At 43.5% G+C, this 25,260-nt stretch overlaps 1 protein-coding gene across 1 annotated transcript in view; it reads right to left on the reverse strand.

Annotated features, from left to right (window-relative positions):
- Positions 1–25,260, reverse strand: part of Dstyk (dual serine/threonine and tyrosine protein kinase) — a 50,049-nt gene that overhangs the window by 19,019 nt on the left and 5,770 nt on the right. The window contains 5 exon segments of the mRNA XM_038349627.1: positions 830–1,493; positions 14,572–14,744; positions 14,747–14,846; positions 14,848–14,945; positions 14,948–14,959. Coding sequence (XP_038205555.1) covers positions 830–1,493; positions 14,572–14,744; positions 14,747–14,846; positions 14,848–14,945; positions 14,948–14,959 — 1,047 coding nt within the window.

Raw genomic sequence — 25,260 nt, forward strand, 5'->3', positions numbered from 1 at the left:
AAAGAAATTCCTTCAAAACAGTTTAGGGCCTGAAGCCAGGGTGGGAGGGGCTTGTGCCCCATAGGGATAACACCCTGTGGAGTCAGTGCACCAAGATCAGATTGGTTTTGTTTGTCTTTGTGTTTTTTTTTTTTAATTTTGTTTTGTTTCCTTAAACAGTCATCAATGAGATTTGTCTTTGGACTCCAGCCTTGGTCTCCTAGACTGGGACCATGGTAAGTGTAGGACAGGAAGAGTGCAGTGTGGCAGTGTCTGGGTCCTACCCCTCTGAAAGTTCTCTTTTGTAAAAGCCAGGCTTGGTAGTGCCTACCTGTCATCCCGGCACTCAGGAGGCAGAGGCAGGAGGATCATGAGTTTAAAGCCAGCCTGGTCTACATTTGAAAAAGAAAATTTTTCTTTTGTTAAAGAAATTAAATGAATTTTTAAATCTGAATGAAATCTGTGGTGAGAGGAACTATTCCTCCTCTTGGAATAGTCAGAGAAGACCCTCATGGGACAAGGAAACTGCCTGAATTCCACTCGCCAGCAGGCCACACTTTAGAGAAAACTTGTTCTCTAACCAGGAGTGCAACAAAAGTGTAAACAGCATTTCCGAGTTGAAAGTCAACGGTGCAAATATGTATATAATGTACTGTATTTTTACAATGATTGTGGCATGACTCCCCTGTCCCCTTTTGTACTCAGTGTCTCACCTGCCTTCCCTCATGTGGTCTCTTAATCCTGTAACCCAGTAATTGTATTACTGCCATTAAAAGATGCAGTTATTTGAAAAAAAATAATAATCAGAGGCCTCTACAGTCCCAACACCCCTTTAAGCTCTAGAACCTACCTTTAAACTCCATGTTGGCAGCATCATCCAGAAGTTCCTCTTTCATGGTGTTGAGTGTCTCAACAATCATGTCCTTCATTTCCTCCTGCTTTCGGTTGGCAATATTCATCAATGATTCATACAATTCATTCTCCTTTTTTCTAGTGTATTCTAGACGTTTAGGAGTGATCTGTAGGTCTCGTTGCATGTCAAAAGCCTGGTTAATAAAGATGTCAAGACAGCGGCAGTGCACCACGTTCAGGGCCTTGGCTGCATCCACTAGGCGGGCCTGTAGCAGCTGGTGAGAAAAGGTACTCAATTGTCTCAGCTTCTCACTTTGCTCCACCAACATGCTCTGAGCTTTGCTGTCCTCGTCAGGGGCTCCACAGTTCCTGAGACTGCTGCTCAGATAGCCCAGGTCCAACAGCTGTCGATACAGTGGTGATCGTTCACTCTCTGCTCGCCCGCTGGGGGAGTCCATAATCTCCAGCTTGGGTGCTTTGAAAAAGAACACAGGAAAAGAGAAATACTTTCTGATTTCCTGAAGCTCTTGCTCGTCCCTCTCAGAGAGTTCATCTTTGTGAAGTGCGTAGGTTATCACAGGCAAGAAATCATTCGCCAAGTCACCCAGAACATCTACTGCAGGCCGGTGGCTGTGGCACGGCGCCACCACAATATCCACTTCCTAGAAGGAGAAGGGGTCAGATCAGTACTTCAGGGTTGGAACCAATCCTTGCCTCCCTTGAGTCTCATCTACACTAAAACCAAAATCCGGATGAATAACGGAGCAACGGAGCAACGGGACTTCAGTGTACCCCAGTCACTTGTTCACCTACTTCCTTGGTTCCTAATACCCCCTTCTGTGACCTGCAAAGGCAAGCATTCATCTAGACAGAGAAAATAAAAGTAGAAAGGATGGCAGTCCCTTCAGCCATTTCAGATGAAAAGAACAGTACCTGCCTTCCTTTGAATTCTTATAAATTCCTATTGATTCCCCATGAAAAGGGGACAAATAGTGTAAGACAAATGAATTCTTAGGGCAACTCTCAGACAGGAGGTAATCCTGTCTTCTCCCTCTTGCCTTCCACTCACATCTCTGTCCCCACCTGCCAGCCTGGCTAGCACCAGCAGCCCTTAAGTGTCATCACACCTTACAGTCGTTCCCGTTACAGGGTCCCTGGCACTCTGTCTCTCCTTATCTGCATTCAAAACACTCATAGATGACTTATGTGAAACCCATATTGTTTAGACATGTGTAGTGGCATATGCCACCTGGGACACACAGTGAGTTCCAGGCCAACCTTTACCAGAGCCTGGGGAAATCCTATCTCAGAAGGAAGAGAAGGAAAGAGAGGGAGAAGGAAGAAAAAAGAAAAGAGAAGTGAGAAAAAAATGAAGAGAAGAGAGGGAAGAAGAGGAGAGGAGGAAATAGAAGGGGGAAGGAAAGGAAGAAAAGGGAAGAGAAGATTCTGTTCCCTGTTAGCCTATAAATCCTTTGAAGGAAGAGGCCGTATTTACTTACTCACTATTAGAATGCCAATATCTAGCACAGTAAATCCACAATACAATCAGTTGTTGAACCAAGAAATCATTCTGCAAACTGATAGCCAAAGTCACCAAACATTTCTGTCATTTTCCAGGACTCTGCAGATATCCCAAAGGCTCAGTCAGGTTACACTGTGGTGATAACATGATGAATATAGGCATGTGCTCACTGGGTAAGGGTGCACAAGCATGGGATCCGAGTCCATTCCCAACAGCTGCATAAAGGTCCAGGAATGGCCACAAGAGCCCCCTGGCTCAGGAAACTTCGGGTTCAGCGAGAGATCCTGTCTCAAGGTAATACGGTAAAGAGCAATAGCAAAAGTCCTACTCTGGTTCTGCATATGTGTGAGCTTGCACACTCAATTCTATGCCACATGCATGCACACACATACACACACAATTATGATTACTTGGTATGGCAGATAATAAGGATCATCAAGCCAATATTTAGTCTTTATATTTTGGGGAAATTGGGGTAAGGCAAGAGAAAATGAAAAACAGAACTGATGGGTTCTAGCAGGAAGCATGCCTTTTGGCCTTGCCCATCTTCCTTCTGCACAAGGACATGACAGAGTAGCAGCTGTGTGTAGCTGCCTCAGGCAAACTCGCAGGTAGGCACCAAAAGAGAGAGAGTGTGGTGGCACACACCTTTAATCCCAGCACTTAGCAGGCAGTCAGGGGGTCTCTGTGAAGCCAGCCTAGTCTACAGAGTGAGTTCACAGCCAGGGCTATGTAGAGAGACCCCATCTCAAACATCAGAAGCAAAAGAATAATGAAGCAGTAACAAAAGGGAAGCCTGACCCTCAGCTGCCCACGTGAGGAGGAATTAACCTGCTTGCCTACACTTTTGTGTGTCACACACAACAGAACTTCATCACAACTGATACTCCCAAATTTGTACAGAACTTTCCAGAAAGCCCCTTGGTTTTGAAATAAATCCTCCATGGGTCTTTTTCCTATTCTGTAGTTTCTGCTTTTGCTTTCTCTCTCTCCTGAGCATATATTTCTATCCAGTGTACCGTTGCTCCTCATCTCTCTGAAACTGTCACAAAGGTGTGAGTGGGGACTATGGCCAGTCATCAACTGAGAACTTAAGTACACAGTTCCTGTTGCCCTCAGAGATCTACAAACTCAAACCAAGCCTTCTTGCAGAGTTAACTTACAGAATATATCTTACAAAGCTCTAAAAGAATTCATCCTGTATCTGTTCAGGTTTAAGTCCTTGACAACTGCTAGACTGAATATTTATTTGAAACTTAAGTTTGTTGTTTCTGTTTTGTTTTGTTTTTTTGATAGGATCTCTCTTATGTAGTCATGTGCCCTCAGACTTGCTACTTGCTATGTGGCCAATACTAGCCTTGAACTCCTGATCCTCCTTCTACCTCTCAGGTGCCTATTTTACAGGCTTGTACTATTAATCTGGGCTGGAAGCAACTTTCTTCTTTTTACATTTTACTCTGTGTGTGTGTGTGTGTGTATGTGTGTGTGCGTGTATGTGTGTATGTGCGCGTGTGTGCACGCTGCCAGGCCCAAAGGTACACACACCAAGCCATCTTTCCTACTGTGAAGGTATCTGTATTTGATAAAATGTATTTTAAAATGAAATCCTGAAATACCCCCCTCTTTAATAGCCTTCTCTAGACACGAAAGGTCAGAGAAAGGTAGCCTATTTATCTATCTAGTACCTGTCTTCTATCAGCACTGATACATGTTTGTACTATGTTTTTGTTTTTTCCTTTTTTCCTTTTTTTACAAAGCACAAAGTTCAGGCTAGAGAGATGACTCAGAGGTTAAGAGCATTGGCTGCTCTTCCAGATGTCCTGAGTTCAATTCCCAGTAACCATATGGTGACTCACAACCATCTACAGTGAGATCTGGTACCCTCTTCTGGTGTGCAGGCATACATACAGGCAGAATACTGTATATATAATAAATAAACCTTAAGAAAAAAAGCACAAAGTTTCTCACTTTCTTGCCAGCAAAAAACTAAACTTGCCAGGCAGTGATGGCGCACACCTTTATACCCAGCATTCAAGCAGAGGCAGTCAGTTCTCTGAGTTGGAGGCCAGCCTGGTATATACAGTGAGTTCCAAGACAGTCAGGGTTATACAAAGAAACCCTTTGTCAAAACAAATTCCACCCCACTTCCTACCCCCAGCAGAAAAACATAAAATAAAACAAAAACCTAAACTTTATTTCCAGGTAAGTCACATGATACTTTAGTCACTTGAGCTCCGAGAAACCTGAGCCTTTTAGCATCTCATTTTCAATTTGAGCAAACTACCTAAGTCCATCCGCTCCTTACCCAAGCCCAGATCAAGAGGAGTCTGCTGTTTCTTCTCTCCCCAAAATGCAGGGAGTGTATTCTAGGTGGAAACCATGCCCGGCTCTCATCCTGCTGTCCAGAACAGCCTCTTACTGCCCTGACTTACACATGCTGGGATGCGAGCAGTCGCTTCAGGTAAGCATCTTCAAAAAGCTGGTTCATAAGATTTCAAGGTTTAGATTGGAATACACAACTGCATAAATACCACAGCAAAGTCACAAGGAACAGTGAGAAAAAGACTGAAGAGAGTCCTAAGGACCAGAGGAAGAGAGAACGAGAAGAGGGAGCCTGGTGTTTGTATGACGGGGTCAGAGGACTCTTCAGGAGGTGGTTCCTTCCTCGTTATTGTGAGGCAAGCTCTAGTTTGGGCTGCTGTGCTGCACACTCCAGGTAACTGGTCCACTCAGTTCTCCATCTCACTGTAGGAGCGCTGGGATGCAAATGCTGCTGGCACTCGGGCTGGTGGCAGACTCCAGATTGAATCTGGGCTTTCTCTCACCTCCTGGGCCATCTCTATGGCTCATACACTACATAAATTATATGTAGTTTTTGTTTTGTTTTGTTTTAACCACAGCTCCTCTAAGTGTATACTCCCGCTCTGAGATAGGGTCTCATGTATCCCAGTTTGGCCTCAAACTTGCTGTGTTGTCAAGAAGAACCTTGAATTCCTGATCCTCTTGTCTCTACCCACATGCTACATCACAGACATGCATCGTTATGCTTTCCTTACACAGTGTTGAAGACTAGACCCAGGCCTTCCTATGTGGTGGGTAGGCACTCTACCAACTGGGCTATACTCCAGCCCCCAGACATCATAGAAAGATAGAACCAATTTTATTATAGGAAGAAAGCAAAATTTTCAAAGTCTAAGTATTATCTGCAAATTTTTCATTTAAGGGAATTTATAGCTGGTACTGTAAACCTGACCAAAAGCCCAAGCCTGGGAGGTCACAGGCCGTAGGAGGGAAACGCCTACTGCTGCCTTGCTAACTAACCATGTTGTCAAATTGCTGACCTCAGCCTTAGCCAAACAAGCTTCTCCCTGTAGTGGCCAGTAATTAACTAAGCAACTCATAGCCAGTCAAAATGCTGAGATATGTGACTGGACCCGACATAGCATATCTATATAAAGCTCCACGTGCATCAAGGCTTAAGGAACATGTCTGGAAGACATGGCCAGTACACTCATGCACTCACTGAAGCTTTAGTTACCTGCACAGGGTCAAGTTAACAAGACCAGTCACCATTCCAACAGGCAGCATTAATTGACTAAATGGATTATAAAAAAATGGGGGTGGGAGGTGGACGCATGAAGTCGAGATGGGGACATGTTAGGTGCCTAGGAAGAGTGAGAGGGGAAGAGTTAGGATAGAAATGATGAAGATACATTATTTACATTCATATGAAATTGTCAAAAAATAAATAAAAGATAAATTTCATCAAATTTTTTTCAGAATAATTTTATTTGGTTAAATCAAACATTTTTAGGTTTTCCTCAAGGACCCCTTTGTGCCTAAGAAAACCATCAGCCAAAATTGCCAAGTCCATACATAAGACAGACACCCTCTTTAAGAGAACAGAAAGAACAGGCAGTGGTGGCACATGCCTTTAATCCCAGCACTCAGGAAGCAGAGGCAGGTGGATCTCTATGCATTTGAGGCCAGCCTGGTCTACAGAGCTAGTTGCAGGGCATCCAGAGCTATACAGAGAAACTCTGTCTTAAAAAGCAGAGAGAGAGAGAGAGAGAGAGAGAGAGAGAGAGAGAGAGAGAGAGAGAGAGAGAAAACATTTACTCATAAGTACAAATTCATTAAAAGAAATTTTCTGATTAAAGGCCTTTTTTTAAAGACAGTGTCTGTGCCTCAAACTGCAGGGAATTGGGATCTGGTTGGAAAACTTGTTTGACACTTGCTGTTCCAACACCACCTTCTGCGCCTTGACTTACATATGGCATCTTAAGGAAGCACATCCTAACAGTCCATCTCCCGAGCCTAACTGCAGGCCTTTCTGTACAGCCCTGGCTGGCCTGAACCTGCTATACCTGTTGGCCTCAAACTTATGTCAGTACCCTGCCTCACATCTGAAGTGCCGGGATGACAGGCATGTGTCACCACACCTGCCAGACTAAAGGCTTGTAATGATTGTACTAGCACTTTTGAGAAAAGCTGTACACTCCTAAACCTCTGTGTTGGCTGTTGGTAGTGTTTCTGTTTTAGGTTTTTTCTGTTGTTGCTGTTCTGAGACAGGATCTCCACATATACCCTATGTAGGCCTTAAACTCACTAAGTAGCACAAACAATTTAATCTTCTGTTTCAACCTCCTCAGTGCTTGGGAAGGACTGCTATTGCCTGACTATTGTAAATCCATGTTTGCACTAAATAAAATGGACAGAAAGCAAACACAGTGCTCTCTTCTCCCACCCCGTCAGTTTGCCGTGCAGCTGGTCCTGCAGCTCTCCCATGAGTGTCAGATGCAGACTGCCACTCATGCAGAGTCAATATCACCTGGACACAGAGGGATTTGTGAAAGCTAATGACTGTCTTCTGGAGGCAGAGAGTAGGAAATAATATTAATACAGAGCTGTCCCAAGGCCATTGTAGCCACATGAGATAGACATCTTACCCTCACCTTCCTACCACCCAGAACCAGCCCCAGCATACAACTAAGAACACAATCAGAACAGTCAGACAGCACACAGTAACTGTGGATTAACCGATAAGAAACAGTGCTTCTGTTACTTGCCTCAGAAGCACATGTGATTGTCATGACAAACTCTTTGCACCTTTCAGGTCGCATCTCACACCATTCATCTGACCCTGCTGCTTGAAAGCAATAGTCAAGAGAAAACTCAGGAATCAGGAATAGAACCCTTGATTCCCATTTGAATCACAATGGAAGAGCTCTCTTGTAGGATACATTCTGGCACAAATTCAAGGGACCACATAGAGGTTCTGTAAACCATCTTCTAGCAAGATTAAGAAAAATGGTAAAAGGAGGATAGGTGGGGACTGGTAGGAGTGGAGAGAAAAGAGGCTGAGGTCAGGAAGGTATTGAGAGAAGAATTTGAAAACAGAAAAAAGGAAAATTTTAAAAAGAAAAGAATGTAAAAGAAGTGCTTGCTACTCTGAGAACAGCAGAGAGGGCAGTTCTTTGGCTTTGTTTCCGTATGAAGTGGTAGAGCCAACTGTTCATCACTCAGCGCACCAAGAAGGCTGAGTGCTCCTGATGTTTATCTGCTCAGTTGGTAGGACGCTAACTCAGCTGCTAAAGCTCAGTTACAGAAAGGATGACGTCAGTTGTCAACCTGACTAAGCTAGAGTTACCTGAAAAATAGACAAGCCTTGGGGCGTTTTCACAATTAGTGATGGATCTGAGGGAGCCCAGCCTATTGTGTTGGGTGCCACTCCTGACCAGGTGGTGTGTCAGAGAAAGTCCTGAGGAACACCCTCCATGGCCTCTGGATTCTGCCTTGAGGTCCTGCCCTGACTCCCTCCGGGGTGGGGAGGTACCTGAGAGTCTCCTCCCCAAGGTCCTTTCACTCATGTTGTTTTCCCAACCAGGACTGCTCCTGAGACTCAAAACATCTGTGTGTTCAGGACGAAGGTGGGAACTAGCAGTGCCTTGGCTTCCTCCTCATCCACAGCTCCGGGTTCCTGAGACCAACACGGAGAGCAGCGCACACTAATCGAGCAACGATCCTGCCCATGCAGAGCACTTACACAGTGCAGACTTCGCCCTAATACCCAACATTTTTTTTTTGAGGCAAAATACTTTATTTTGGAAAGGTTTGATGTGCGAGGTTTGGAAAGAGCTGGAGAGGTCCACCCTCTCTGCTGTCCGCTGCATGACAAGATCTTCAAGGTCTTTTTGTCACAAGAGAGCCCTACCCCATGTCCACGCTACAGTTTTCCTCCACAACCCCTCTCATTGGCATCTGAAGTTTCTTATTTATTATTTTACAGGGTTGATTCTGAATTCACTTCCACTTTATTAAGCATAGCTTTATTTATTATTAAGGGTGTGTATGATATGTGTATGGAAGAATACAGGTGGCCGTGTGACAGACCACATATGTGGAAGTCAAAGGACAACTTGAAGAAATCAGTCCTCTCTCATCCGTCTACCATGGGTTCTAGAGAGCAAATGCCACTCTTCAGGCATGCTCAGCCAGCACTTTGACCCACTGAGCTATCTCACCTGCTCCTCACTTTTAAATATTAATTACATATTAAAGAAAAACGGCCCTACTCCTTGCCATGTCATATAAAATATATTGACTCTGGTTGACACCAATACTCTCTAAGGGGAAGTTAAGTAAATAGGTTTCTAGGCCATTAGATGGCTCCTAAGAAACTGAGGTTAATATGAGGCCATCCCAGAGCTCTATCCCAGAAGCACAGGAATGGAGAGGCTATCTGAATAGGAAGCTGAAGCTTTATTCAGCGACTGATGAGACTCACAGGCAAAGAGAAAATAGATGGAAAAGAAAGATCTGAGTTAAATTTTCACACACTTCTGTACTTGCAACCTTCTTAAACAACCTTCTTCTGTTTTACTATAAAAGCAAGTAGGATGAACTGTGAAGAGTTTTATTCCTGGTAAGGCTGGGTAACTCAAAGTTCACTAGCATAAGGGACTTCGGTTTGCAAAAAAAAGAGAAAAGTCTGCATTTGAGCTGGTTATCAGAGAAGAGACAAATGACTACAAAAATAGGGACTTTATTCTGTCTTTTCAAAAGTAAAACATTTAAATTGTGTGTGCGTGCGTGCGTGTGTGTGTGTGTGTGTGTGTGTGTGTGTGTGTGTACATGTGAAAGTGCAGGGCCTGCAGAGGCCAGAAAAGGGTGTCAAGATCCCCTGGAGCTAGAGTTACAGGAAGTTATAAGTGGCCCCACGAGCTGGGAACTGAATCCAGGTTCTCTTCAAGAACACTCTTAATCACTGACTCACCCCTCCAGCCCAGGAATGCTTCTTAAAAACACTGATTTATTCTCTAAATGGAAGGAGGAGCTAGCTTATTATGTGTTAACATTGCTGGGTTCTTTATATATTTTGTCTCATTTTTGCTTCACATCAATCCCAAAATACAGGGATGACTAGACCATCTTACATAGTCACAGAGCTAAGTGACAAACCCAGATGGCTACACAGTTCCTCATCTATCTAGCCACAAAGGCCATGTTTAGTCAGTTCCTGAAAGACTACTATGTATCAGGAACTGCCTGAACCTGACGTCAAGGAAGTTCTGAAAAAAAGAAGGCATGACTTGCTAAGCAGGGGTCTGAAGAATCCTCTCTCACACCCTATGCTTAAGAAGTATGCCGGCTGCAGAGTAAAGCCTCCATGTAAAACAAGACAGCATCATCTAAGAATGGCTGTGGTATCAAAAAAAAGAAATCACAAAAAAATTATTTTCAATAAGCTTAACAGTCAAGTATAACCTGGAGCTTTGTGCTCTGCTGTCGTATTCAGGGTCACTATTGCTGTGGTGAAACACCATGACCAAAGGCAAGTTGGAAAGGAAAGGGTTTATGTGGCTCATGCTTCCACAGCACTGTTCCTCACTGAAGGAAGTCAGGACAAGAAGTCACAAACAGGCAGGAAACCTGGAGGCAGCAGCTGATGCAGAGGCCATGGAGGGGTGCTGCTTACTGGCTTGCTTCCCCTGATTGCTCGGCTTGCTTTCTTAATAATCCAGGACCACCAGGACAGGGTTGGCACCACCTACAATGGGCTGAGCATGCCCCACCCCATCAATCACTAAGAAAAATGTCCCACAGGTTTGTCTGCAGCCCAGTCTTATGAAGGCATTTTCTCAACTGAGGCTCCCTCCTCTCTGATGACTCTAACATATCAAGTAGACATAAACTTGCCAGAAGATCTACAACTGAGATGCATCCCTAGCTCCTGGATAAGAATTTTAAAAAATCCTGGCTCGAGGTTTGGTTTAGTGATAGAAGTCACAATCTTTGTTATACACAGGCCTTGAGTTCAATCCCCAGCACCAAAGAAAACAATTCACTTTTAACCACACATCTACTTAATATGTCTACTACATAGAATAAGTGTTCCTGATTTTCTTTGGCAAACAGTGTGAGCAGGATGGCTTGCATTTCACTATGCACAGAATACTAGAATAAGGGTAAGACTGCTAGGCAAAGAGCACGTGCTCACTGTCTCCAAGGTATTTATGATTTAGTGTCGGTCTGAACTTCCTACATCCTACCTGATACATCATTTCAGTTCCCCTTTCTTGCCCCATAAAATAATCTGTTCTTTACTTCTATTAGTTCTTTAAATATTTTTACTTTGAATACTTAGAATATCTCTTCTTTGGATATTTTAACGTGCCCTTATTTATTTTCTTTTGGAAAAACCATCTGGACCTATTCCATGCCCTCCTTCCTGAAAAAACAGCATCTTGCCATAGTCTTCGTTATACTTCTTACCTATCAACTCTGACCTTTCATCTAAATACTACATCCACAGACAATGCAGCATCAAAGGGAATGCACTGGCTGTCTCATGTCGACTCTGACACCAAACTAAAAGTCATCTGAAAGGAGGGAACTTCAATTGAGAGATGCCTCTATAAGATCCTAGCTGGTAAGGCATTTTCTTAATAAGTGTTGGTCAATGAGGAAGGCTTAGTTCATTGTGGGTGGTGCATCCTTGGGCAGGTGGTCCTGGATTCTATAAGAAAGCAGGCTGAGCAAGCCATGGGAAGCAAGCCAGTGGCGCAGCATCCTCCATGGCCTCTGCATCAGCTCCTGCCTCCAGGTTCTTGCCCTGCTTAAATTCCTGTCCTGATTTTCTACAGTGATGTGGAAGTGTAAGCCAAGTAAACCCTTTCTTTTGGTCATGGTGTTTCACTGCAGGCAATAAGAATCCTAATTGAGACAGGTACATAAAATGCTTCTTTATTAGGCACCAGAATAAATGCCAATAACTAGCCAGAATGTATGAGAAGCTAGTCTCATAGCAATAATCTTAGGAAATTTCAGGGTCAAATTTTTGTTTAAATTTTTTGTTCTCTTATGATGCTTTGTGGGGTGACTAGACTTTGAAAGCATTAACTGCTAAGATATAATTAAAAATCAGCATATATATTAAAAACAGGTTATTCCCACTGCTAACTACTTGTTGAGGGTTATAAAGAGAAAAATGTATCACTGTAACTGGTTAGTTCAAATATTTGCAAAGTAAACCTTGTCTAGAAATGTTTGTCTTCCTCTGTTTCCCTGAAATATCTCAGCAGACATCGTTATGAGCCAATAATCATGCCACCATGCCAGTTGTGTAGCAGGTGACAGGGACATTCCCAAAGAGCCAGCAAGTACCTGTTGGGATAACCAGCTACAGAAAGGGCGGAACAACACAGCTAGCTGTGGTGGCTCATATTTAGAATCCCAGCAAGTGGTAGGCTATGGCAGAAGAATTAAGTTGGAGGTCAGCTTGGGCAAAATAAGTAACATTTATAGTTGTTGTTGATGATGATAGATAATGGAAGAGGGGAAGAGGACAATGAGGAGGGGTGAAGGACAACGGAGGAGGAGAGGAGGAAAGAGGAAGAACAACGACCTCAGAGCAACTGAAATTATGTAACCGCCATAGTAAAGGAAGCACTGCCAGGGCTGTGAGGAATCCTCTGAGGTTGAGCAAACTGAATCTTTACAAAAGAAACACACCACACACACACACACACCAACACACACACACACACCCCACTACCAACCAGACTGTACAAGTGTGGAGGCAGACAACGTGCCTGTCCATTATCCTGTAAGAGGAGATTGAAAAAAAAGAGGTGGTAGATGGCAGATGACAGAAAGTGAGTTGGGGTTGGGGAGGGAATATAAAATACTTATATGAGAGATTATGAAATATGCTGCCAACTGGGAAAGAAAAACAAAAAAAGGCTACATCTGAACACTAAATAAGATCTCAAATACTAAAGGCATAACAGTGGTTCCCCTTATTAAAGCATAACCTGGGAATCTCAAGGATGCCAGACTAACAAGTTGGAGGTACATGTGCAGTGTGAGTTGATATAAAGCTGGTCTATTTTAGAATATGCTGAAAATGGTGAGGCTATGAGTAACTTTATATATTAGAAAAATGACCATTTGTATAAGAGGGCAGAGGGGAAAAATTCTGCCTTGATAGTTTGACAGCTCAAAAGGGACATCCATTTCCCCTAATTCAATTTTGGTTTCCTTTAGCTAAATGTTTCCTTTCTTTGCCAACCCCTTCTCCAAATCAATAGAACGCATGAACACATTGATCCTAAATATAACTGGAGCTGAAGAAAATATCTTTTGCATGGGCATGAGGACTCTCCAGGTAGCTGTGCCCTGCTCCAACAGTGAGTTCAGTATCCTGATTACTCGACAGATTGAAAGCATGTGGTGAGAGAGTGGTAGCCAAACCCACAGAGGCCCACAAAGCCCCTGGCATCACAGGAAGCTAAGCTTAGAATCCCTGTAAATCTGCTCCCAGCTCCACATCAGAGCTTTGGAGAAGAAGCAAATCTTGAGAAACTGCTTAAGGAAAATCTCATCAGCCACAGAAAAGAGCAGAGAAACTAGAGAACTTCTCAGAAGAGTGAGAAGCTTCATTTTAACCATGCCAAGAAAAGGCTGCTCTAGTACTTGTAATTCCAGTACCCTCCTCAATTATAATCTTGGTGTGTGTGTGAGTGTGTATGTGTGAGGTGTGTGTGTGTGTGTGTGTGTGTGTGTGTGTGTGTGTAGCATGACTGATAAGCATCTGGCATACTGCTCTGGCTTCTAAACATACACCAAAAACGTGCGTGCACACACACAACACACTTAAATAAATAAATAAAAGCAATAAAATTCTAGAAATGTAAATCAAATAGGGTTGGTATGTAGGCTCAGCAGTACAACGCCTGAAAACAGAGGAAGCCACAACTACAATTGACTGAGAGAAAATGGGGATTGTTACATATCCCACTCTGGCACATAAAGATAAAAGAAACATGTAGAAGGAAGTGAGAAGACTGTCTCTTTTATAGGCCACAGTCAACTGGCAGAGACACCAAGTATCCTAGAAGAGGGGTAGATGGAGAGGTACTAACAAAGACACTCTCTCATGTTGGTCAAACTAGCCCACCCATCTAGCACAGCCATACTGTGCTAGATGATGAACCCTGCTCTGACCCCAACCATCACATCCTTCACCACCCCCCTTTCCATCTAGCCTTGGCCTACTCCTAGCTATCTAGTAGCAAATGAAGGCCAGAAAGAGAGGAGTCTTCCTGTGTGTAAGCAGAATGATGAAGAGGCAACATGATAGCTTAGGAGATGCCACAGCCCTGGTGCTTCCTTGGGAGTTTACATAAAAAGGAGCCAAGGTCTTCTTCAAATGACGGGAGGGATCTTTTGTTCCTTTGTATTGAATCAGAACCGGTCTGTGTTCCTTCTAAGGTCAGGAAATGAAACTACCCCACTCAGTAAATTAACAGCTAGTGTCTGAGGAGAAAGCAGTAAAATTTCTCACATGGTTCTCAGTTTTATTAAAAATATTAATTATTCATCATATCACTTGTCTCTTTAGAAAGAAATGGCTAGAAACCGTTCTAGAAACAAAAAGGGCCTTTTAACTCTGATAACCTACTCTGTAAGATCTTGTCAAGATGCAACAATCACATATCACATATCCCTTCCTCTCTGATGGAGACAAACGTTCCCCAGGACCTGCAGTATGATGAGCAGCGGCTGGCGTGAAAACGCTACTGCCTGCCCAGTTAGCGTCGAGGATTACGTTTCTCTCACTGTGTTCCTTTCAGAGCCCAGAATACACAGCACCAGACTACTTTTCTAAAAAGTCAGAAAAGAAGCTGGTGCAGACATACGTGGAAGGCTGGTACCTGTAGGAGAGCATGATGCATTGTCACCTGCCAGCTCAGCTAAACATGAGCAGCATCCTCACTGTCCTCTTGAACCTCCAAGTCCTCCTCGGGGATGGTCTCCCAGTTGTTCTGGTGTGCAGCCAGCGTATGTACTAGTTCATACTGGCCGGGAGTGCCCAGGCTGACCCGGTCTGAGTCCCATAAGTGAAGCGGAGGCGCGAAGCCTACAGCTCATCGTCGCTGTCCAGCTTGATAGTGGGAAGCACCTGCACCCCCAGCAGCAGGTTCAACATGCTGGCACTTGGCATTACAGTTCTGGCCGAGGATCAATATGCAGGGAAGGCAATCCACAATCTGCTGGAGAAACTTCTCTTCCTTAGGTGGGAAGGAATGCAGCTCAGCTGACCTGGTTGGGGATAGGGGGAGTGGAGGAAAAATAAGTGGTAAAGAATAAGGGGCAATAGAGAGACTCACACGAAGACTCAACTAAAAGGCACAGTCCAGAGGGAAATTTCCAGGAAACTTTTGGTTAAAGGAGGTACCTGGGAAATTGTCCTAGTCAGAAAATGTTCTTCAAATGTCATAACTGACCACCAATAATGCACCTGACCATATTTGTTTCTCGGGAAACAAAAGGTGACAGTGACCTGACAGTCCTCCCTCTTTCATGCAGTGGAGGGGGCAGCATACAAGGATTCCATCACAAACACACAAGGTCATTAAAGGACAATAACTAGGGTCTGAATTCCAAGTAGAGACTATATCTAGAATGTACCAGAACTAAAACGCTTCCTCTGGACAGAAGGAAAATACTTGAATGCACACTCCTTTTAAATCCCTACCCTATGCAGTTTTAGCTTGTGCTCCTCATTTAAACTGATTTTATTCCTAAATGGCTGGTGAATACACATATGGAGGGGGCAGTAAAAACCTCTGCAGATGACATGAGCTCTAAGACGTTTTCCAGTTCATCACCCTGACAGCTGAGCACAGCACCCCAGCTGTCCAAGTTTTCTTAAGATACTTGAGATATTGAGATCTATATTCCCTCATCAACCCATACTCTTTTCTGTTGATGGCTGACAAGACCATGAGTAAGACAAAGGGACAAAACTGCTCAGCAGGATAAAATCTAGGCAAAGCTAAGAGATGTGATCTCAAAAATAATCTCCTTTGAGGATACCACCACTAACCTAGAGGGCTCACTTCCTGCAAACAGATTTCAGTTCTGTTATACAGACCAAAAAGCTTAAGAAAACCTGTTTGGGAAAGAATATGATCCTGGTTCCTGGAAATGCTCAAGAAAGACTCACTCAGTCACTCTCAAACTGCTTCAGCATTGGGGTCTCCCAGCATCTAAGATTCAGGAAAGCCAATCTTTGAGCCAAACACACACGTCATAATTGAAGCTTAAGGAGATACTATTTGCCTTAGTCACCTAACAATATATTACATCAAACCACTTGTGGGGTGTTTTGTTCATAGAGGCGAGAGGCCTGACTCACTGAAAAGGTAGTTCTCAGAACATACCTGCCTCACCAGAACATACCTTAACCTTCTTCACCAGAAAGGTTCAATGTAGGTCTGTCCTCACTAAGTCCCTTTCTACATTTATTATGGTTCTCTGTTTCATGTATAGCTACTAGTGCAGCACCCTGGCCTCGGCACGTACATCAGCAACACTAGAATGGGAAACCTGCTCTCCTGGGGAAGAGACAGTTCCTCCGAAAGCCTAGAGAGCATTTCCTGAGAGCCTGTTTCTGTGTAAGCTGTCTAAGGTGCACACAAGTGAGACAGCCAGGATACTCACTAGTCTAATCCTGGCCTACACTCTAAACTGGGAAGGAACAAACAACGGTCTGTGTGACTACTTAGCAAAGAACAATAGGCACAGTCCTGAGTGTCTGGGGTCCCTTTGTCCACTTATACCATAATATATTCCATGAAGAGAAGAGGTTCTTCTATTAATAACTATTTCTAAGAATCAACGCACGAAGACCCTTCCTATTTCTCGCATCCTCAGCACCCCAACCGATGACTGACAGCATTTGAAATGATTGTATTGCTCTGTGTGGGAGCTCATTGGTTGTGAGAAGCCGTCTACAGAAGAGACTCTACTGCATCTTGCAAAGCACAGGGTTGTGATGAACAGTTTTCAAGGGAGCCATCATTCCTAAAATGCTCCATCTTTACACAGTGAGCAGCTGTGAAGAACAACAGAGCTACAGAGTTTGAAAGGAAGATGTCAGCTGCTCTGCCCTCACTCTCATGTCCTCGTCCCCATTTTCCCTTTTCTAGCCCTCCCCAGATTCTCACCTAAGGCCTCTGTTCACACTGACAACTTGACTTTACCATCATAAAAGCAGTTTTTACAAGCAAAACAAACCAACAGCCCTAAGTAAGTTCTGCCACTGCTGCTCCCTCTAGCAGAGGTGGGTAATAAAGACAATCCACGGAGCCTCTTTCAGGACAACACCTCTGAAAGTATCAGCAACAGGAAAGCCAATAAGCACGCTGCATCAGCCAAAACCACAGAGACACACCCCATTATTCATCTGACCCAAATCATCACCTTCCCATGCTCCACCTCTCCTACAAAAATAGTCTACAGAAACAAACTTCTCTAGTCAAAACAGACAAACTGGTGCTGTGGCAAGGGGGCTGAGGTTGAGCCCCGTTCTCCTTCCCAATTGCCGGCACTCTGCCAGGATTTCATGTGCAACCAGCTGAGCTGGGAAGGCCTTTATCAAGAGAGCTGCTCTCTTGTTTTTCCAGCATATCACTACCCCTTGTCTTCTGCTTCTCTCATGAGGCTTTAGTTTTTTCAGTGATCGCAACATGTCCATACGATTTGAATAAGTGCACAGATGAATGAAGCCAAAAGCAGAAGAGATGATCTTCCTTCTCTGGGCACTTTGTGACAAGGAACTCAGCTGGCAATGGAAGAGCCTGAGGTGATTTTCTGATCCTGGCAGTCTACCTGGGACCCTTTCTGATCCTTACACTGCTCATCCATGAACTGACAGAGTTAGACCATCTTCAACACTCTCTCCGGTTCTAAATTCTCATTTTAACTGATCAGATTGTTGGCATAGTTATTCTGAGATAGGGTCTATGTAGACCTGGCTAGCCTGGGTACCAAGTAGATAAGGCTGACCTCAAACTCAGAGATCCCTGCCTTTGATTCCTAAAGGTGTGTGGTCACCATGGGCAGGCTGTTTTTATTTTTAAATTGTCACATGTATTAATTGTGCCAAGCTCCTCTTGAACTACTATTAAGTACAGATCAAAGGTGACTAGACTCTCACGAGGCTCTAAGGCTACAATGCAGTCTTAGCAGCTCTGAAGAAGAGATTAAAAGCTGTGTCTGACACTGGGGGGAGGAAGGAAACCTGCTCCTGAGCTGCAGCAGCTGGCCTCACAGACACTTAAAGGACTTCTGAGTTAATCGGGTTTTCTTTGATAATAATACAGCAGCAGCATCTGCATATGGGCCGCCAGAAGGTAACAGTGGGGCTTCTCAGCTAGTGCACATTAACCCTGCCAACTCTAACTGCAGGCAAATTCAAATCAAATTGTCCCTGAACACAAACCAGGCTTTATCTCTCCGTCTTTCTTCATGGTGGTTGTTCTTAAACACAGAGTTATCCTGATTGAACTTAAGGTTTCAAGTTGAGAAGGAAGAAGAGCAAACAAAGGAGTATGCCACTGTATTTACTTGGTCTAGATAGTATTTTTGATCCCTTTCTGTATACTGATCTCTGTTTGCCTCATCTCAATGTACTTGATTCTACCAGATAATTTCCGTCCTCCTTTAAAAAAAAAAATCAAACGTGGCCCAGGTGGTTTCCCCACTTAGCTAAGGAGCTAAAACAACAGTGCAGAGCTGTACCCTGGTCTCAGGAATGCCCCCACCATGCCATTTCCAAGCCAGGGCTAAATATACAAAATGTGGTAATTACAGGACCTTCAATTTAAAACAAACTGTACAACTGCTATGACTGTTACTCTAAGCCCATGAGGAATAAAACCTAGGGAGAAAACAGAAAAGACTGCCAGACATGGCGGCTCACACTGTGAGCCCAGCACCAGGAAAGCAGAGGCAGTAAGGTCAGGAGTCTGAGCCAACCTGGGCTGTAATGAGAGCTGTTAAAAACAAACCGGCTGGTGAGGTGACGGCTCAGAGGTTAAGAGCACTTACTCCTCCTCCTAAGTTCAGTTCCTAACCCTCATGTCAGACAACTCACAGTCTCCTGCAATTCTAGCTCCAGGGGATTCAGTGCTCACTCCAGGCCTCTGCTGTGCCCTGACACTCCTGGCACACACAGCACACACATGAGTGAAAGTAAATCCTTTAGCGGGGACGGGGGTTCTGAGACAAGGACTCACTATGTAGCTCTGGCTGTCCTAGAACTCTCACTATGTAGACCAAGCAAGCCTTGAATTCACAAAGATTCACCTGTCTCTGCCTCCAAGTATGTTCTATTAAAGACCTGAACCACTACGTCTAGCCAAAAAAAGTAAATCTTTAAAATAAATAAACAAACAGAATTACTTTTGACTGGTGCACACTCACAGCCACTATTTATTCCACATACTTCTGGAATCCCTTCTCTAAGAAGCTGTAGGTGCCTTTCTACAAAGTTCTGAATGTTCTTCCCATCAGCCACGGTATAGCACTTTTTGGATTTGAAGTTAAGACTCATAAAAAGAGAATAACATATTATGTCACTACTGCTCTGTTAGGATACGCTGATAGACTGGATTACATTTGCAGAAATGGCTAATTGGCTTGTATCCATACACTTCCATTCTTGCTTGTTTCTCACCCCAATTGGTAATATATACTCATGGTGAGCCAAGGATTAGAGAACATCAGCTCATGGTACTATCTAGAATAAGTGCAACTTTGGTTTTTACCTCTTAATACTATGGTAACATTGGGATCCATAAATAGACTGCCAAAACATGGCACTTCAGCAGGCTGAATACTTCCAGTTAAAGTCCAGAAGGTCTCTGAAATAAAGTCTCTCTCCTGATTCTTCTGCCTGCCAGTTTTCTACCCTTCTTCAAAGTAATTCATAGAATTCAATATTTTCTTCCTGAAGGTGGACATGGAAATTGGAAAATCTTCCATGCCAAGCCAGCCATAAAAGTTAGAAAATTCATTCCTTTTCTCTTTTCCTTTTGAGACAGGCTCTCAGTGTAGCCCAGGCTGGCCTTGAGTGAGTGCTGAGATTACTGACCAGCCACCATACTTAACGCCATTTCTTTTCTCTGGGTTTCAGCAGTGTCTTGCTGCATACTGAGAGGAAAGAAGGCTATAGAGGAAGCCCTAGAAATGAACAGACAGGCCGTGCTGGACCTCCCCACTGTCTACAATAGTATAGGTCATACCCTGTCTAGTGTCATTCTACACAGCTGTCCCTTCCTCACCAAACCTAAGCACTACAATCATTTCCCCTGGATTTGGGGCCATCGTTTATGAAGCTCCAGGCACATAAAACTTTAATCCATCACTGTGCTTTGCTCATTAACTTGGTTTTGCTACAGGAGATTGGGTTTGACCTTGAGATGGAAAAAAGAATGGTACCACACCTCAAGACTTAATGACAAGGACTTCAGCATTCATTCAGGTCTTAATTCCTTCCCTTGGCTTTTTGTTTGTTTGTTTGAGGCAGGGGTCTCATTCTGTAGCTTAGGCTGGCCTCAAATTTATAATCCCCCTGCTTCTACCTTCCTTCCTCTGTTGGGATTGCAAGTGTATGCTACCACAACCACCCTTCATGTTGTTTTCTTCTTGTTTTTTGTTTGTCTGTTTATATCACTTTTAATTAAACTTCTCTGTATACTATGTGGTTTTGTGGCAAGCTAACATAAATGCTGTCGAGAAGCAAATAAAATAGATTCTATAGTTAACTAAAAGGAACTGTGACACAAACATACATTTCCAAAGTAAGTGGAATTTGACTTTCCACTAGCTACATGTGCCAAGAGTAGAGGAAAGGATCAGTCCTACGCTGAAGAAGGAATGCTACACAGTCTTTCCACTACAATCAGTTCGACTACAAGTTCTGAAGTACTAAACTTGGAACAAAATTCCCAAAAGTTTACAGAAAAAAATTCCTAGATAAGAAACATTTATTATTTCCAAAGGACTCTCTGAGCATCTGCTAAACATAAAAGGTTCTGGGGGCTGGAGAGATGGCTCAGTGGTTAAGAACACTTGACTGCTCTTCCAGAGGTACTGAGTTCAATTCCCAGCAACCACATGGGTGGCTCACAACCATCCATAATGGGAGCAGATTCAGCACTCATATACATAAAACGCACAAATAAATGAATCTTTTAAAAAAAAAACAAACAATTCTGAATGATACAGGAGACACATGACTTAAGAAAACACATTTTGAGCAGCCTAGGTTTTAGAATCTTTTGGGACCAAATAGGACAGGGAACTACAATGGAAGGGATGGTGTTTGGAGAAGAAAAGCTGAAATGTATTCAGGTAACCAATGTTCTTATTGCAGGCTCAAGTCTAGCTGCTGGAGTATGGCTGAAGTTATTCTGTGTATTAGCCCTGGGAAGACCTCCATATTTTCAAAATCACAGAGGTTGTCCTGCACTAGAGAAAAAAAGGAGACCTCCCTAGCAGCTGATACCCTGGAGCCATGTGAAAAAACGAAGACACTCAGCAGCCTGCCACCAAGTCCCTTCCTGAGTGAAAGTGCTTCTGATGCCATCGTGGTCACAGGGAACAGAAACACAGCAGCTGAGGCTGTCATTATGGGCTGCAGAAATGGAAGTGATTCCTCGAAGGAATCCAGGCCTATGTATCACTGTGGCCTTAAGTTCTGCCATTTATAAGAAAGCATATTAACCATTAGGAATGATTCAAAGGTGAGCACATACCAAAGGATACTGTAACCAGCCTGAAAGGGTTTCACTAACCAAACGGGATAATTTAATCATAAAATAAAAAATAATAAAAGTTATGTCCCATTCAAAAATATCGCCAAGCCCAAGTCCACACTGATATAAATAAAGCAAGCTCTCTTTAGAACAGCAACAAGAAAGACAGAAAGAGTGAAGGATATGAACACTACCACTGAGCAGTGAAGACTGTCAGTGGATGCTATTCTAGATGCTACTCTAGAACAATGGTTCTCAGTCTTCCTAAAGCTGCGACCCTTTAACACAGTTCCTCATGTTGTGGTGACCCCAACCATAAAATTATTTTGTTGCTACCTCATAACTGTAATTTTGCTACTGTTATGAAATATAATGTAAATATCTGTGTTTCCCAATGGTCTTCGAAGACCCTTATGAAAGGGTCATTCAACCCCCTAACTAAATGGGGCCGAGAACCACTGGTCTAGAGAAACCACTGGTCTGAGGAACAAGCTATCAGTAAAACCCAAGAACACATGAGCACACAAAATTAAGCTAGAGCCAAGGGAGAAATGGTGAGGTTAAAGTGGAGCTATCTAGAAGATCCCCACCTAATTAGTGATCGCGCTTACCATCTCCAGAGTCGAGGCACAGCGGCCTGTGCTCTGTGAGGTGGTATGTGCTGTGTCATTTTTCTGAGATTCGTGAGGGCTCGTGACTGAGTCTAGTCATCACAAATGACATGCAGATCAGATTAAGTCATTCTACACAAGGTATGGCCTGTCCTTTTAACTTGTCACAGATACAAATGTCAAGGAAAGGGCAAGGAAACTGCTCTAAGGGAGTCTGAAGAGGTGTGACAACTAAATGCAACATGTGTTCAAGGGAAATGCCAGGGACATGTATCGGGACAGTCAGCAAGCTCGAATGTGGCCAAAGACTGGACACAGTGAATCCACACTGACTTCCTGACTTGGAGAGCAGCATGGTGTGTGGGATGGCGTCCTTGTCTGGGGAACTGCACACTGGAGTGGTTAGAGACGAGACAACCTGTCTGCATCTTGCTCTTAAAGGCTCCGAAAAGATGAGATATAATATGGGGGACAAGGGTCAACTGGGAAATGCTAACAACTGGCAAACTGTATGAACAAATATACGAGCTCTTTTCATGCTGCTGAAAGTGTTCATGCATCTTTGAAATTATTTCAAAATATTTTTTTAATGACCCGAAAGGACAACTAGTTAAGACACAGCTCTAGATCCCAAGAAATAGAGACCAAGAGGGAAAATAGAGACCCTACAGGTCAAACACAGTACCAACAGGATTCGGTATATTTTTAAACAACTTAATAATAGTTCCTTCCTTGTCCTTACTGCTGCCCTGCACAAATCTCTCCATCTCCTGGATCTTCCTCTGGTTTGCTGCTCCCTCTTGGGGGAAGAAGGTGCTTTCAGGGCACTAATCTAAGTAGTTCAGAATGAAATTTAGAAACCAGATCCACAAGCTGAAGCAGCAGGTCTCCAACAGACCAACTAGTAAGTTCTTTAATGAAGAAGCCAGAAGAGAAACTTGACCTTACAGTGCCTGCAAGTGGCCCCTCCTATTTACTCGGGAGTACAGGGAGTTTCGCCACATCTAAAGAGTTCAGGCATCCACCTTCCTACCTTTAATTAGTTTTAGTCTATACTAATAAGACCGCTTTTCCAGGTTAGGCTGGTAGGAATTTTCTGTCTCTCCATGGAACAAGCGCAAGAAAACAGGTCAGTTGTTCTTCCAAGAGAAAGTGAAATTACCTTCTCTAGAAGGGCCTTGTATGACACACCAAGAACAACTTCTCTTCCACTGGTTGTTTTCTCCACATCCTTCCTGTACTTACCTGTCTTCACAATTGCAAAGCTAAAGTCTCTTTTACAGAATATTCCTAAAAAGTAAGTTCTGTAAGAGTTCAGCTATGCTCTCTCTAATCTCAATTAGAGAAAGAGTTTTCATAGAAACTAGTCTTGTAAACTGGCTCCTTCTGGGCTCTGCAAAGTCGGGGGGGGGGGGCAAATGGGGAAAGAGAAAGACAGAGGGATGGGGGAAAGAGATGTGAGAAAATAGCAAAGAGGAGAGAGATGGGAGGAAACTTGTGAAATTCTATCCCCACTATCCAGAGAGGAAAGGGTCAAAGCCATCAAAGCCATCAAAGAGAAGCCAATCTGACATAAATAATACATTAAAGTTCTTAATCTGATTAATCTAAATTTAGATACTTTACATCCATCCAAGTAAAGAGATAAAAGGCACTTTTAAAAAAAGAAATGTATTTTAAAACTCAAAGGCTTTTATGACTACATAACCAAGACATTATTCTCCAGAACAATTCTGATGCATCAATTAGCTAGACATGTGAAAAGCTAAACAGTTCTGAAATCCTACTTCCAGCTTCCTGCCCAGAGAACAGTGCCCCAGGGAACAGAAGCAGAATTCCAAAGTGAGCCTGGTCCAAAGATTCCCACAGCCACATGGCACAGAGCTGAAGAATACATCCAAACCATTCACATTACCCAAGAGAGGGCAAAAAACACACTGCATAAGACTGGCACTTCAAATGGGGACAGGAGGTTGTCAATGAGTCCCCATGCTGTGGCTGGCTTTCCTTCAGGATTTTGGTCTGGACTTGAAAATTATCCATAAAGGGACTTTCACAGAAACCCTGATTTATACAGCTCAAAGCAAGAGTACACACATCTCAGCCACTACTGCACATGTTCTCTATCAGGTCTCAAGTTCCAAGATGCCAAAACCACCAAAGAACTGAAACCTTAAGCCCAGGAAAGGACTGAACTGAGCCTGGGCATCTCAACAAGGGACCACAGCCAAAGTTCTAGGAGGTAAGAAAGAAAAGTTCACCTTCCACATCCCATTATATTACTGATTCTCTGTACCGCATAAAGAACAAAACTCACTGTCCTAGAGGCTATTTTCCTACATGCAGGGTAAATTCACCTCGGATTTTGCAACTCTTGTGTGTTGGGGGTGGGGGAAGACAACCCACTTTTCCACAGGAGCATCACACTCTTCCTCTAAGAAAGGCAGAGGTGGGAGGATCACTAATGGTAATGGGATGGAATGTATTCTGCATTGAACCACACGATCATGACCACCATCATTACTCACAAAGAGTACAGAGTACCTCAACTCCTTTTTAAAGTTTGTTGTTTCTCTTTAGCAATGACGGAGATGGGATCCCAGTTAAGTAAGCTCTTTCTATCACTGAGCCAACTACCATGCCTCAACTCTTTATCAATACTGTAGTGTGTGTGTGTGTGTGTGTGTGTGTGTGTGTGTAAGAATATATATGTATCATGCACACATCTCTAGAGGTGAGAGGACAACTTACTGGTTCTTTCCTTTTACCACATGGATTCTGGGGCTTAAATTCAGGTCTTCAGTTGTTTGTTAGTTTGTTTCTGTTTTTGAGACAGGGTCTCTGCATAGTTACTGCTGTCTTGAAGCATTCTATGTCATTCTATTCAGACTGGCTTTGAACTCACAGAGATCCATCTGCCTCTGTCTCCTGTTTGCTGGGATTAAAGGTATGCCCTGCTTAGATCTTCGGTCTTCTATGTCCTTAATCCCATCATACTCTGTCCCTTCAAAGACAGGTGATGGTTAAATAGGCAGCCAATCTGTAGATCCTCTAATGGGACCTGATGAAATGCTAAGCTTCCTTTCCTAACTGCAGTCTGGAATGGCTCATCTTGCTCAGGTCCCCGGGTAGACTGGCTTACACAGAGAGCTGCTGAGTGCATGAACATTAAGAACGCACTTCT

Source organism: Arvicola amphibius, chromosome 12, assembly GCF_903992535.2.
Source record: "Arvicola amphibius chromosome 12, mArvAmp1.2, whole genome shotgun sequence".
In the NCBI taxonomy this organism is placed as follows: domain Eukaryota; kingdom Metazoa; phylum Chordata; class Mammalia; order Rodentia; family Cricetidae; genus Arvicola; species Arvicola amphibius.